Here is a 14,722-nt window from a genome sequence, read left to right as displayed (position 1 = left end):
AATGGCAGAAAGCCATCCACTATCATTATCATCGCTCTGTACAAACTTATTATAATCAGTCTTCTGCCAACAGGGCAAGCTTATTTATCTTCAAAAAGACTCTTTGAAACAGAAGCTGCTGGCTCCTCCCTTATGTCGTATTGCTTTCTCAAGAATACATAGACTTATTTGGGATTGCACTTGTCGATCCGTGTCTTCTTCGCAGCCACAAACATGGTGGTGATAAGAATTGAGCAAATTAAAATGGAGGAAGTCATTCTAGCTGCTGCCAGATGGTTTCCAGTGGAGGAGAGTTTGCGTAAACAGGCTAATCAGTGTTTGTTTTCTCGTTTCAAGAATGGGCTTCATAGTAAGATTGCCTTAGCAGAGGACGGGGGATAGGAAAACCAATGAGAACGGCTCCACTCGACCTGGAGGGCAGCTTGTTGCTTTTATAGATCACTTTATTTCTGCACGTCAGTTGGTATTGTCAAGCTGAATTCATCATCAAAATATTCATAGCCAAGCTTTATTACCCGCCCGTCTATGGAATCATGTAACGGCTACCTAGAAACTAAAAAGTGATTACCATTCCCCGGTGTATATCGCCCATTATTATTCCGAGTTGCAGTGAAAGCACGCGTTTGCATAACATGAAGGTCATGGGGATTGTTGGAATCCACTGGATTGTTAATTTCCTCTTTATTTTGCTCTATGATAAGTTTTCGTGATCAAGACTTTGTACTCACGATCCAAAAATAATGCGTGACTAGAGTGAGCTAGCTCCCTATGCGATAAACAGTATGCATATGCAATAATCAGACATAGATTAACTACCATAACACCAGAAAGTAAGGGGGCTTTCATTTACCAGTGTTGCGCCGTACTTGCTAGCATCCTCCCGTCCCTTTAATCTAAGCCATTCCAAAACCCACCCACGGGAGCCCGAAAAGCTTAGTAAAGGCCCGCGTGCCAAAAGCCCACGAACCCGTGGCTTTTTTACTGTGGCTTTTATATTTCTCAGGCTAAAATGTGTGTAAAACCATATGCCCCACAGCGTGCAAATAAGCCGCAGGCCGTGGGCTTTTGGTAAATGTTGGCCCGAGGGGCCCAGTGGGCCCCTGCGGCAGGTTTTGGAATGCCTTACAAATTTTGTCTCATTTTATGTTAAAGTTCACAAGGGCTTCAGACTTAGCAGGCCACTTTTGTTGTAGTGTCTGTGTTTATTTCGACTGACGCGTTTAGCTTCTTTGACCTTGGGTTTCACATAACAGTATAAATCAAGTGGTGTCCCTCACACAATGGGGCAACTGGTCGTTGTGTGGCTTTCCATAGTCGACATCGAAGGAAATATAAACTCGACAAACAAAAAACGCTTCGTCGGCCTCGCGTTTCACTTTTGTAACGAAACCAATTTCCTACCTGGCTCTGTTGCTCTCAACCATTTTGGAATTTGACTATCGGCCCAATCCTAATTATGCGGATTTTTAGAATTGAGCAAATCGGAGAAGAGTGGCCTCGCACGTGAGAAATGCACACGTTGCGAGAGGCTTTCGGCGGCGGAAATACCGTGGACAAGTTTTACCTGCCTCTCTTTTCAACCACAAACCTTACAATTTGGCAACTTCACTATGAAGGAAATCGCTCTTTCAACCACTTCTTCCAAGCCGCTTCAACTTCCGGATATTTCTGATCATGCATTTTGCTGATGTGACTGTCAGATGGCAGGGGCACAGCCGGTGGAAACAGTGCGGCTGCCGCCAATATGATGTACCAAAAGCCGTCGCTATCTTTCCAAAGGTGATCGGTAGGAGCAGAAAGCTGACGGCGGATAATGAACTGATCGCCGATGAGCCACAAGTCTTGGTCGATTTGTTGAACGGATTCGCGAAGGCGACTGGACATTGTGGAGTAGCGGTATAGCGATGAGATAATGCTATAAATCCCTGGGAAGCGAAAATGGAATAGCAGGAGAGATTTTAACTGGCTGTAATAGCGGGGACAAATGGCATTGATGTTGTTTGAAAGGAGAAGGAGATGAAAGAACCAAGACCGCATCCCTGGGTGAAACAATGAGGAAGTCGCTTTAGCGGTCTGCTTCTTGAGTAACAACACCGCCAAGGTCGGGCCCCGCGAAGTTGGTAAGCCCGTCCATAAGATGTCGAGACACTCAAAGAAAACGTTCCGTACCCTGCTTCAGGTAATCCAAGCTTTTGCCACATCCCAATATCACTTCAGTACTATGCCAATTGCAAAAGCCTTCCGAGAATGGGGTATACCGAGAATCCCTCTTAAAACCGGCTTAAAGGGGCCATCCACTTATTTGGGCACTGTCGAAGCCGTTATAGGAACTCCGTTATCGTTTTAAGACTTGCGATTTTGTGCGGAACAAATTCTCTGGGCCGCCGAACGCGGCGATAAGTCAGCACGGATATAGAGTAAAAGGCTTAGTTTTCAGCAACAGTTCGAATCGGGGACTGGAATTCGCAAATATAAAAGAAAAGCCTATTAGCTACAAGCTAGATAGCGAAGGGTGAGAGGACTGGAAATAGGATTTATTAATTTACGCAAAGTTAACATATCAAACTAGACGTGGCGGAAGGTCTTGGAATAATGTTTCCGTAAAATACGGCTGTATATCCAGTACAAATTAACATATGGCGGTTCGATCGTCCCCTTTTCCATAGGCAAGAACTACTTTCCCACCTAAAAGGGCGTAGGTCGCCATTGTTATACACCTATAGCGTTTAAATCTTTAAAGATTGTTTCCGGAACCCTTCAGAATGGTGCGGACCATCTTCCGTTAAATACGCCAACATGTGTGCCAAGCGAGTCATGTATAACCCATAAAAGTTTGTCTACAGTAGTACCGAAAGAGAAGAAAAGTGCTGCAAGTCGATTCACCAAAACCCACGCTTGATAGCTGGAGCATTTTCCACTCAGCAAAATGGAGAACCCCGCCAAAGCAACCTCTTGTACAGTTGTACTCAGGTTGAACTAATAGCAAATGACGCTTGATCGGATGACGCGTGTTTCTGCCGAGAATAACTGTTCATGGCGCCCCATAAGCTTACGGAATAAACAGCTAGCTCTATTGTTTCAACCGAATATTTCAAGCGTCTGTCTTCCTAGTACAAATCACACAAGGAGGTGTTGCAGAAACCGGTTCATTACCTAGGCCCTGCGCATCTCGTGCGCCATGGATCCGGACTCTGGCCCTGCTGATTCCCTTGTTGCCGTGCATGATGGTAGATAATTGCCTCTTATGCCCTGACTCGGGCCCGGATCGAGTCTTTTACTTGGAGCTTTAGGCCACTTAGTGCGACTACTCGTGTTAATCAAACATTTCCTTGCACAATAAAGCAATTACCTAATTTTTTCCTCTTCGGTGTTGATCAGTCGGCGGCATTTTCTTAGTCTCTTCCTTCAAACATTCTATTTCACCGTGCTCAGTCTTGGCTTCACTTTTGCTACCTTGCCTTTTGGCCGCACCACGTTGAATACTGAGTCGTTTCAAGATGCATCTCTCCATGATCTCTCAACTCTGGGCATTCCTCGCCCTTAGCACTACGGTCCTGAGCGCCCCGGTACCGGCCATTCCCGCCAGCACGACTGCTGGTAACGCTGGCGGTCCTCGCGCCGTCGCGGCATGTCCCGCCCGAAGACTCCATGCCCGCGCAGAGACTCCAGGTCCCAACCTCGGAGGCTACGACACACTGAGCGGTAGGAGTCAAACAAAAAAGGGGACTGGCTTCGCTAAAAAGGCCTTGGACAATGCGTTTCAGCCCGATTGTATGCGCGACCAGAAGAACCGCCCAAGGTATGTCGCATGGAAAAACAACAAGGACAAGAAGGCAGACGAGGCTTACTTGACATGGGGAAACAGGGGATTGCAGGAACAGCAGCAGAGGAAGGGAAGTTTGCAAACCCGCGCAGAGTCTTCAGGTTCCGATCGGGCGAGCACTAATCCCGACACCGGGTTGGGAATGGAGAATAAAAGGAGAAAAAAGTCTAATGTAGCTCAAAAGACGAGGGACGAATGTCATTACCAATGTCTTCACGTCGCCTTGGACAGGGGGTTCAAGCCCTCCAGGGCACACCCTGGATACGCCGCATGGTCAGAAAATAAGAAGAAAAAGGCGCAAGAGAAGCTCGAAAAGAAAGTGAAGAAGGAGAATGAAAAGTTAGACAGGAAGGAATCTGCAAGGTTGAAAAAGCACGAGCGGGTAATGGACAAACTTAGTCCCGATAATTTCATATAGAACAGCTAGATGATTATAGCGAAAGCCTGGCTGGGATAACGGATAATTAAATATTTGCGATTGTTTACCAATATCAAATCCATAAACCTTAGAAATCTTTATGATATCTCCTGCATTGATTTCCAACCTCCCGCCCATCAGTGGCAAATTCGGTTAGTTATCATGCCATTTTGTGAAAATACCATCCTACCTTCAAAGAACTAATCATGCCCGTGGGCTGGCGGGCTCAACCCGAATTGGGTAACACGCGGGTTTCTATATTGGGGCGAATACAAGATATAAAATAAACAAAAAAGAAACTTCAATTGTAAAATAAAAATCTGATAAGTTTATTTTCCATTTAAATTTTGTACACAATTGCGATTTTATATTTTATCTTAATACGCAAAATATATATATTTTTACGGCTTTTGCCACGGGGCCCGGTGGGTTGCCAAACCCCGCCTCCGCGTTCAATTTTGGGCTTTTTGGAAACGCCGAGCCTTCTTTGAACAGGTTCAATCTATTCCCTGAATTTCCGACTGTTATGGGTGGCAAAGACTTGATTGATTAATTGAACCGACTTAGAGTATTCTAAATATAACCACGACGGAGGACGACCGAGCTTGTTTCTGAAAAAGAAAATCTATTTTTAAACTACTATGTATCTGTTATTGGTTATTTTGAAGTGCTACTAAAACTTGTACGCATCGACACTCAGCATAAAAAGAAGCATCTCAACGGTTTTATCTCGACCCTCCAACCCCTCACCTCAACTCTCAGTCTCTCATTAGCCATTTTCGCTTCACTGACATTTTCCAGCAGGACCTATCCAGATATTTGCATCTTCCAAACTATCCTTCAACATGTACGTTCTTAAATTCATTCAAATTTTGGCCTTACTTGCCATCGTCGCCCAAGCCATTCCCACTCCGGTCGATCTCTCTGAGGTCCAGAATAAGCAGTTGAAACCCCGTTCATTTCCTTGGTGGAAACCCAAGTGTCACTTGTGTGGCCTTCACTTTAGCGAATTTGCTCTCGCTCACCATCTGGTCAAGGACCATAAAAACGAGGAGCTGGTGGCGCTAAGTAGAACGAAAACCAAGGAGAACACAAACAAGCCGGGCAAGAACGGACAAGTATACAACAAGAAAAACCCGCCTTCGGGAAGCCAGTAAGCTGGGGAGAAAACAGGGAAGAGACAAGGAGGTGTGCAATCGATCCAAAAAAAAAAAAAAAAAAAAAAAAAAAAAAGACTGCTTTTCTTTTTTCTTCCGACCAAAAAAATATTTTTTCAAAGCCCACTCCGTGGTGGGAAACATTTTCAGCGACAGTATAGAAGAGACAAGTTTAGATATTCAATTTCAAAATTAAACTACGCCAAGTCCCACAAAACTGTCACTCGGTGCTGGCCTTCTGTTTCCCCATAAAAGAGCACTGGAAAAGCTCCCAGCTTCTGCACGTTCATTTCGGCCTCTGGTCACAGCACTCAAGCTTGCGTCACGTCTAGACCCATGGCTGCGAAATCCCTGAGATGCCTTTCGGTGTGAGCGTCGGCGAAGCTATGGGATGGGGTAACCACCAGCTTTAATCTTTAGGTCGGTCGACGTTGTCGGCTTTTGGTCAATGTCGTACAGGTCGTTTTTGGCGCTTTGGTTGCTTTCAGCACAAAACAAGACGCGGCGATACGTTTTGCTGACATTTGCAACAATTGATGTGTCTAAAATCCGGTCTACAACCGCAGTAAAAGTTTTGATAATTTGCTCTGGGACCACCGCATATCCAAACTGATGATACCAAAGTCCCACGCACCAAAGCCTAATGATATATCTACTCGCTATCAAGTTGCGTATTGAAGTGGCATTTCAAGACGCGTGGCCCGATAGTGATGAAGCCTTTGGCAATCAAAAGCAGCATGTTAGTCGACGGCCACCGTCGACCTCCTACTTTGCATCAGTCAAGCAGCAGAAAAACTAAAAACAAACATCAGACTGCTTTTTGTGTTTCATTATAATGCTCTACCTTGTGGATTGCACGACTGTTTCTATCTCCCGAGCTCCGCGCGTTATCGCCTACAATGCTCCCGGCCTTCGCAGAGCTCGGCATGCCTGCACAAGGCTGACGCTTTGTGTTTCGGTGGAAGACGCCCGTTTCCACATCCCAAACGTGGCGTTGAATTTGATTTTGACGCTGGTGGCTCAGTTGGTGCATGAGTTCATCGACTGGGGCTTTTCGAGTCTCATTTCGATTCTCTCCGTCTCTGCGCCGTCGCATGATCAAGAGGTATATCGGAGTCAGCATGGGGATGGACGAGGCGATCAGAATCGCCGATGCTTCGGCTCTGTGAGACAGCAGAGTTAGCTGTATATCGAGACTATGTTGTTTGACGGGGCTACGGTATGATCACGCTTACACTGTCCATATCATGAGATCTGCACAGTCATCTGTGAGCACGCCATTGTGAGTTACGGATTCTCTCTTGAAACATCGACTGAGTTGGATAAGAGCATTGTTGCTTTTCGTACAAGTAAAGTCTGGGCTTGCCATGAGCGGAAGTAGAGACACCTTGTATAGGGCAACCGCACACGCACTTTGGGTGACACTGACGCATCAGTCACGTGTGAAAAAAAAAAAAAAAAATGAAGAGCAGATCTCCGAGAAAGGTCAGAAGGTTTTTGGTGCTGGAAGCCTCTACTTACAAGACCCCAAGCCCCAGCACACAGCTGAGTCCAACGGACTTCTGTGTGTCCATACCGAGTCTAAGGATGACGACAGCGGGCCAGAATGCCTTAAAGGTCATTATGATGTCAGCAGAGCTTTGCTACTCTCCGTTTTGCGGCTGTGGTAGCAGGCTCGAACAAATAAATGTATTACTTACAAAGTAAAGATCTGTGATGGCAGAGAACACTTTTTTTGCAGATCAAGTACGCGTCAGCTGAAAGCACAATCCTCAGGGCCCCCGAGAGCCCAGGACCGGTGTGGATATGGGTTCGTACCTGAAGCGTATAGACAAACATTGACGATCAGGTCGGGGTCATAACATCTCGCGTCGGCAACGTTGGCAGACCAGGCCGCTCGAATTGGCGAGCACTGAAAAACCAGCAGAAAGAGGACGGCTATGAAATTCATTGTAGTGACGCCGGAGAAAACCCACGAGGCCGTCGTGAGCCACTTGCTCGCAAAGAGGATCCTGTTGAGCATCAAGGCGATGGCGATTTTGGGCAGCCCCAGCGCGGTGACGCCCGGTATGGAGGCGACGATGAACCACATCCGCGACGCCTCGAGCTCCTCCTCGGTCAGGGTCCAGATGTGCCTCCCTTCCCCGTGCCTGACCGCGGCAAAGTACAGACCCACTTCGGCCCATAGCAGCAGGTTGCTGAAGCCGATGATGTAATCTTCCAAGTAGACCAGTTTTTTTATGACGGCCTTGGTGTACAGTCTGGCGGCGACGAAGATGGTGGCGACGGCCACGAGCGGGATGGCGACGGCCAGTATCTGTGGGCCTCGATTGTCCTCGGCCTCGGCACCTCTGTGGTCCATTGTTGACGGAGCTAGGTGCTTGGAGGAGGTCCTTGGGGGGAGGGGTTTAGCGGTGGTGGGGGATCTCAATGTCATCGGCCGTGCAGCGTCATGGTTTGTTTTTTAAGACCAACCAGTTTTCGTCTCATCGATCGAATCGACCGGGAGCCCTGGCCAAATCCAATGGCCGATACCAGGGTGGAAGATTACAGATATATGCGCGAGAAAGAGTCGGGATGGCCGGTGCGGCGGGGCTGGGAAAATCCATCACGCACATATATGCAATTGAAGAGAGAGAGAAAAAAAAAAAAAGAAAAACTTTCCCTCCCATCCCTGAGTCTCTTCCTGACACAATATCCTTTCTTTCTTCTTGCACAGAGACCGCTTGCTGCATGCCAGCACTCTGCTTTGCGGACGGACTTGTCAAAGCTTATAGCTGCAGCGTCGGGTTCCAGGTTGTCGGTTATCAACCTATTGGTTGGATTTTTTCTTTTTCTTTGGTTACATTGGGAACAATTTTTTGAAAAGTCTATATGGGGGTCCAATCGTTTTTGTTTCTGGTGGTAATTGCCAGTCGCTGAGGGGGAATACCATGTCGAGAACGCTGGAAGCTTAAGACGTACTCGTACTTATACTTTTTTTTTTTTTTTTTCTCTTGCAGTGATTTTGTCTATCTCTCCACTGACATCGTCTCCCCTGGTAGGTGCATAGCTTGATCCATTTACAAACCCGCAAACCGCCACAATCCGCTGCGGCGGTAACCAGTCGCTACAAGCCCGTCAGCCTGCAAGGGCCGACAAGTCACTGGCGCACGGAATCCGAAGCCGAAATCTCCTTTTACCGTAAACTGAATGGTGCCAGACCAGTTGCTTTGCACTAGAATTAGGTACATTAGACCCTCTTTAACGTCGAAACTCTAATACTTCTGAGATCGCCGATTGCAATCTTGGTGCGTGGATCCCTTCGCCACTCTCCAACTTTTTTCTCGAGATTAAACCCTTCCCCAGCTCAATCTTAATCTTGCTGAGAAGATATGATCCCAAGGAGGACCCTCGACGGGTTCGCGGTGTGGGATCACCACTGAATATTACTGGTCAAAGGTGAACGAACTCTTGGCTGTTCGTCGACAGATGGAGATGCTGCCATCCAATGGCCTGCTACTAGAGTTTACGAGCATCTTTTTTTTTTTTTTCGTGGGCAATTCGGTGCGTATTTTCTCGTTCATCCCGTCGCCCAAGTCCACTGGTAATGAAACGAACCCCATCGATGTACGCCGGAAAAAAAAAAAAAAAAAAAAAGGTCACTCAGCTCGCCGCGCTCCAACAGCCACTCCTGAGTATACGTCTCAATTGATAAGGCCGCCTCGATCCCTTCGAGCGTCTGGACCAGCTCCCCCTCATATGCGAGCTGGGCGACGTCCTCGATGACGCGCGGCACAAAGCACGACATGTTGCCCGTGACAGGGTCCAGATACTCGCGGATCCACATTGACGCTGGCTCTCCGTCTACCATCCAGAGCCCCGAGACGAGCCAGAAACCCTCGCCCATCTATCATGCACGAGCTGCAGCAGCAAGGAGAGCTCTTGCACCGCGTTGGCATCCTCCCCGTACCCGGTCCCACGTCCAAGTGCCTTATGACGCGCTCGCCTTCGCACAGGGCGATTCCCGCGCCCTCACAAAGGTGGGTTTTTGTGCCTATTGCGTCGTTTTGGCTGGCTTTTCGGGATCGAGGCATATTGCAATTCTCTGCGCGGGCCGTCCTTGAAATTTTCCAGGTGGTCGCGAAGATGACTTTGTTACTCTGGAGCCAAGCATCTTAGAAGGGACACCGAACTTTGCCGTGTCGCCAATTCATTCCCCCTTTTTTTTCACACCTTTTACCAATCTTCTCCATGCCGGCGAGGCACGCTTTTCCTAATTTGTCACGTGCCGCATCTTCCAGGGATAAAGCTTGAAAATGTAGTCAATGTGCTATGCGTCGGGGTCGTAGAAGGGCCCGAGATATATCTTTTTTGATTGCGAAGTCCTTGGTTTCTTTTTTTTTTTTCTTTTGTTTTTTTTTTCTAGCTGGCTTGGCGACGCGCCCCTGCAACCACCGACGTGTTCATGCCATCTTCGTTCAACGGATCAGCTCCACAGGCAAAATGGATAACTCAAAATCACCTCACCAAGCTATCCAAAGCCCAGTGCACAGTAGTCCGTCAGCATCAACACCTTTATTCAAATCGAAAAGCGTCAAGTACAGCATGGACTGCTAACGCCTTGTTGGATTGTCTTTAATCTTTGCTTTTTTACTTGTTTCACCTCCTGGAGCCAGAACCATTCCGGACAAGAACGGATGAAAGAGAGACAAGTATAACCACGACGATGAAACTCCTCAAAGGAATCGGCCTGGCCGCGGTTGTCCATTTTGGCCAGGCTGTCACCAGTCATCAACTGCGCCGGCGACGCGAACCCAGGCACTGATCCTTGTCCGCCCGTGACGACCGGCTTTTTGATGGGGTTAATCCCACGCGAGCGGGAGCTGAGGAGACCGCCTGGCTCATATTCGGGGGCGGGTTTGGTGACCGAGCACCTATTAGCGTTACATTTGACTCTAACTCTACCCCCTGCACGAACAGTCCAGGCGGCGTTTTGGCTGCAAGCCTTGCATGTCTCATTGACATACGTAATCTATGACTGCCGCTAACCTAATATTTGACAACCCGTCACCGTGGATGGGAATTCTGTGCCAAGTCCAATGGCAGTAATTGACCAGGTTTCGAAGCAAGCGTTGTTGGTGCAGCCGGCCGAGGCAAAGAGAAAGCACATCTGTGGGAACTTTTCTGGCAATGGATTCTGAATTGCGTCTGTAAGTTGTCGAGCTTGGCTCTGTTGATGGATGTCCAGTCTGGGTGAATAAGCCAGCATCTGCATTTAGAATGATACCCTCAACTGTGCAACTACTTTCCATGTCCCAATGATTCGACCGTGTTACATGGCACTTTTATGAATCAATGCCTGCAAATCTTTTCGCGCCCGCCCCATGGCATAACTCTTGGACAATCCATCGCATAAATCTTTGGACATGTCTTTGGCATGAATGAACTGTCGTATTCTCATAAAAGTCTCTGTCGGCCGCAAGTTGAAACCTTGGGGTGTACTCTGGATGAGGATACACTCGCTGACCATGAGGAGGAGCGGCAGGACTGATATTCTCCATCACTATCACTATCAATACTGGGGGGTTCGATGCGCGCCGCACACATCTCATCATGGTCTCTGTTGGCCCGGTCGTCCCAAAGCTTCCTGCAACCTCTGCACATATACGACGGTGGGAGAGATGCATTTCAGGGGAAGCTAGTTCTGGACAAACTGGAATTGGAGGAGTTAAACGTCGAAAGAAAAACATTTCCTCTGATTTAGTTGTTGGGGTCTGCTGCTTGATCGTCCGCTGGCCGGGGAGGGTGTACCGTCGTTCTCACATGACGATCCCTACCCCACTTAGTTGAGAAAGCCATATCGCAATTCGGGTGAGGACAGTAAAATGATCTAGCACGCAGCTGAAAGTCTGAGCCGGCACCTTCGATCTCATTGCCGCGGTCTTTCAACCTCAAAGGCTGGGAGAGACCAGCAGGTTCAGCGGCTCGAGTTCCGACGGCTTGGGTGCCCACAAGACGAGTAGGCGCGGCAACACTACCAACGGTGAAAAGAAAAAGGAGCTGAGCAATTGTCTTTGTCTCCATGTTGAGGTGGGTAAAGACAAGATAGATAAAAAGTTCGGCCAGTGAGGGGTTTCTCCAGAGATGAAAATGGAGCTTGAATTTTTTTCACAAGAATGCCTGAAACAAACTCAATGAGAGAAGGTAGAACGAGGCCTGAAAGCAATACAAAGCAATACAAACTGACAAAGACACATTTGAAAGTAATAAAGACACAGGAAAGGCTGTTTTATACCCTATGAGAAGACTCTTATGAAACGAGACTTGAGGAGATCCCAGATCCAGGGAGGTGAGTTGGCATTTTAGAACAAACATGTTTTGATTACAAGTGGACCGGAAAAGGAGGTCTTTTTATTATAATCAACGTTCAATCAGGCAGTGGCTGCTGCTTTATGTCATCTTTCACTTATGTGGCTGGCAGTAAATCAAATGCCAAGTGATGGGGATAGCTCGAGTCGTATACTGCTTCAAGCCACAATGCGCTGAAGCCCGAATGAACCCACTTCAACAGGTCTCTTGAAAAAGTGCGAGTAAGTGGGCGAGTAACGCACTACCTCCTCCTTGGCTACTCTCCCAAACAAAAATAATACATCAAGTAACATGAATTGGACTCTTGGGGCATAATTGTATATTTGGAAATGGGCCCAAAGCTGGGGCTGCAGCCAGTAACAGGCAAGCGCCTGAGTCTCTATTCACAATTTTGACCGCGGCACGACCCGCTTGATCTAATTATAGCACTGGGTGCCACCTTGTGCCGTTCTTCCTTTTTTTTTTCTTTTTTTTCTTCTTCTTAAAAGCCATCTACCACTTATCAGTCTATACACTTTGCAAAGTCGAACCAGAGCTCAGGAAAACAATTTGGTTTATTATATAAAAGATAGGGTTTAGTGGAAATTATTCAAAAGACAAAATACAAAAAACAAAGGACAAAAAACAATCTTGCGCTATACAAAACCAGGTGTTCAGGCTGACAGACAAGTCACCCCAAAACAAAAATCAAACAATGCCATGGTCTCGTACTCGCTTCCAATGCAGCGGTTGCAGCTCCAAACGACCTTCTCCCCAACCCCAAGGGCGCTGCAGAAGCGTTTTCATGAGACTCCTCCCCCAAAGGGCCGGGGCTTGGGCCGTGCCTGAAGAACTCGGCCTGGAACTTGGGCTTGAAACCGCTAGAGAAGCGGTTGCGGCGACCACCCTGGGCCTGAGCACCGGCCGCCGAAGGGTCAGCGTTGGGGTTAGCGGCTTGACCGTCCCCTGCGCATCCCTGCCGTGAATTTCTTGAAACGGCCGCCGAAGCCGGAGGTACGGCCGCCACTCTGGGCCTGAGCACCGGCCGCCGAGGGGTCAGCGTTGGGGTCAGCGGCTTGACCGTTCCGGTTAAACTTGCTCCTCATCTGGTTGAAACCATTGCGGAAAACGGAGCTACGGCCGCCACCCTGGGCCTGAGTATCGGCCGCCGAGGGGTCAGCGTTGGGGTCAGCGGCTTGACCGTTCCGGTTAAACTTGTTCCTCATCTGGTTGAAACCATTGCGGAAACGGCTACGGCCGCCACCCTGGGCCTGAGTATCGGCCGCCGAAGGGTCAGCGTTGGGGTCAGCGGCTTGACCGTTCCGGTTAAACCTGTCCTTGATCTGGTTGAAACCATTGCGGAAACGGCTACGGCCGCCACCCTGGGCCTGAGTATCGGCCGCCGAAGGGTCAACGTTGGGGTCAGCGGCTTGACCGTTCCGGTTAAACCGGTCCTTAATCTTGTTGATACCATTGCGGAAACGGCCACGGCCACCGGCACCGGCACCTGCTGCACCATCCTCGGCACCACCCATGGCACCGCCGGCTGCACCACCCATGGCACCACCCATGGCACCGCCGGCTGCACCACCCATGGCACCACCCGCTGCACCACCCATGGAACCCCCCATGGAGCCACCTGGTGAACCACCCATGGAACCACCCATGGAACCACCCATGGAACCACCCATGGAGCCACCTGGTGAACCACCCATGGAACTACCCATGGAACTACCCATGGAACTACCCATGGAACTACCCATGGAACCGCCCATGGCGGCGCCTCCCGAGCCGGACTGATCAAACTCGTCAGACGAATCGTGAAACCTGTCTTCACCACCCATTGAATTCTGCCGGTAGAGGGTGCCCGAGCGGCCTAGGCCACCCCCCGAAGAGCCCATAGAATCCTGGCGGCCGAAGCCAGCCGAGTTTTGCCTCCAAGACCCCGAAGAACCCTGGTAACCCGACGCGGGCCCGGCGCCGGCAGGGCGAACCGGGACGGGATAGCCGTTGTTGCCGTTGGCGCCGGCAGGGCGAACCGGGACGGGAAGGCTGTTGGCGCGGGACGACGAGAGGTGGCTGTTGAGGTAGCTAGACTGGCTCCCCAGCTCGGGATTCGAGTACGACCCACGGCCTTGTCGGGTAAGGGCGCCCTGTCCAGCCTGCGGAGCGCCGAGTGCTCCTGGGACAATGGCTCCCAGGGCAACGAGCTGCAAAAGGTTGGCGGGCCTCATTGTTCTTCAAGTCAGAGAAGAGAAAGACACAAAAAAAGGAGTAAAAAAATTGGAGACCGAAAGAGGCAATTAGGCTGGTTTGTGTAAAGCCAAGAGAAAAAAGAGTGTGGGGGAAAATTAAAAGGAAAAAAAAAATAAAGGAAAAAAAGGAAAAACGCAAACTGCGAAACGAGAGAAAACTAAAGGAAAGTAAACCAAATGTTTGATTCCAAAAGGGATGAGGAAAAAAGAGAGAAAAAAAAAGCCATATTGGAAGGTTGGGAGAATGTAGTTTTATAATAAAAGGGTTTCAAAGACATCATAGTATTAGCCCCCAAGGGTTCATGGTTGTACCCAGATAAAGTTAGCTTAGCATTATGAATAGTTGCAAAAATACACTCTCAACCCGTATCCAATGCAGATCCCGCACAACGCATGAGGCGTCACGTTTCCGATTTGCAAATCCTCTAAAACGACAATCGGTTCAAAATAGAAAAAGTTGGTAGCCTCGTGGACAGACCTGACTTGACTCCCTGGTGCACTATAACCAGCAATTTCACCAAGATTTGCGCGCAGAGTAAATCTAAATACGCCGCTACCAAGCCTCGCTGCGTTGAGGGTCTGCTGCTAAAAACATGAATATGCAAAAGATCGTCGGCTGAGCACCCACCTGTAGATAGGCGCTAGGCGCCGAGGTTTTTTTTTTTTTTTTTTTTTTTTTTTCTCTTTTTTTTCCCCCTTTTTAAGAAGCACGACGCAAGGAGAAAAAAAAAAAAAAAAA

The 14,722-nt window shown here is 48.7% G+C and overlaps 4 protein-coding genes across 4 annotated transcripts; 1 reads left to right on the top strand and 3 right to left on the bottom strand.

The window, feature by feature from the left end:
• Positions 1-3,497: 3,497 nt before the first annotated feature.
• PpBr36_10241 (uncharacterized protein) lies at positions 3,498-3,946 on the top strand (the record flags this gene model as incomplete). Its single annotated transcript, XM_029897354.1, has 2 exons — positions 3,498-3,799; positions 3,838-3,946. The coding sequence occupies 2 exons, from the start codon at positions 3,498-3,500 to the stop codon at positions 3,944-3,946; spliced, it is 411 nt and encodes a 136-aa protein (XP_029744241.1).
• Positions 3,947-6,206: 2,260 nt separating this feature from the next.
• Positions 6,207-7,760, bottom strand: PpBr36_10240 (uncharacterized protein; the record flags this gene model as incomplete). Its single annotated transcript, XM_029897353.1, has 6 exons — positions 6,207-6,561; positions 6,634-6,664; positions 6,746-6,822; positions 6,920-7,008; positions 7,099-7,127; positions 7,217-7,760. The coding sequence occupies 6 exons, from the start codon at positions 7,758-7,760 to the stop codon at positions 6,207-6,209; spliced, it is 1,125 nt and encodes a 374-aa protein (XP_029744242.1).
• Positions 7,761-8,826: 1,066 nt separating this feature from the next.
• Positions 8,827-9,287, bottom strand: PpBr36_10239 (uncharacterized protein; the record flags this gene model as incomplete). The annotated part of the gene is made up of 2 exons (XM_029897352.1): positions 8,827-8,855; positions 9,044-9,287. 2 exons carry the CDS (start codon positions 9,285-9,287, stop codon positions 8,827-8,829), a joined length of 273 nt encoding a protein of 90 aa, XP_029744362.1.
• A 3,388-nt stretch (positions 9,288-12,675) lies between these two features.
• Positions 12,676-13,962, bottom strand: PpBr36_10238 (uncharacterized protein; the record flags this gene model as incomplete). Its single annotated transcript, XM_029897351.1, has 1 exon — positions 12,676-13,962. One exon carries the CDS (start codon positions 13,960-13,962, stop codon positions 12,676-12,678), a length of 1,287 nt encoding a protein of 428 aa, XP_029744205.1.
• Positions 13,963-14,722: the final 760 nt, after the last annotated feature.

The sequence above is a fragment of the Pyricularia pennisetigena genome, assembly GCF_004337985.1.
Source record: "Pyricularia pennisetigena strain Br36 chromosome 4 map unlocalized Pyricularia_pennisetigena_Br36_Scf_9, whole genome shotgun sequence".
NCBI classification, from domain to species: Eukaryota; Fungi; Ascomycota; class Sordariomycetes; order Magnaporthales; family Pyriculariaceae; genus Pyricularia; species Pyricularia pennisetigena.
Note: the sequence above shows the minus strand (reverse complement) of the source record. Positions and strands in the feature narration are given on the sequence as shown.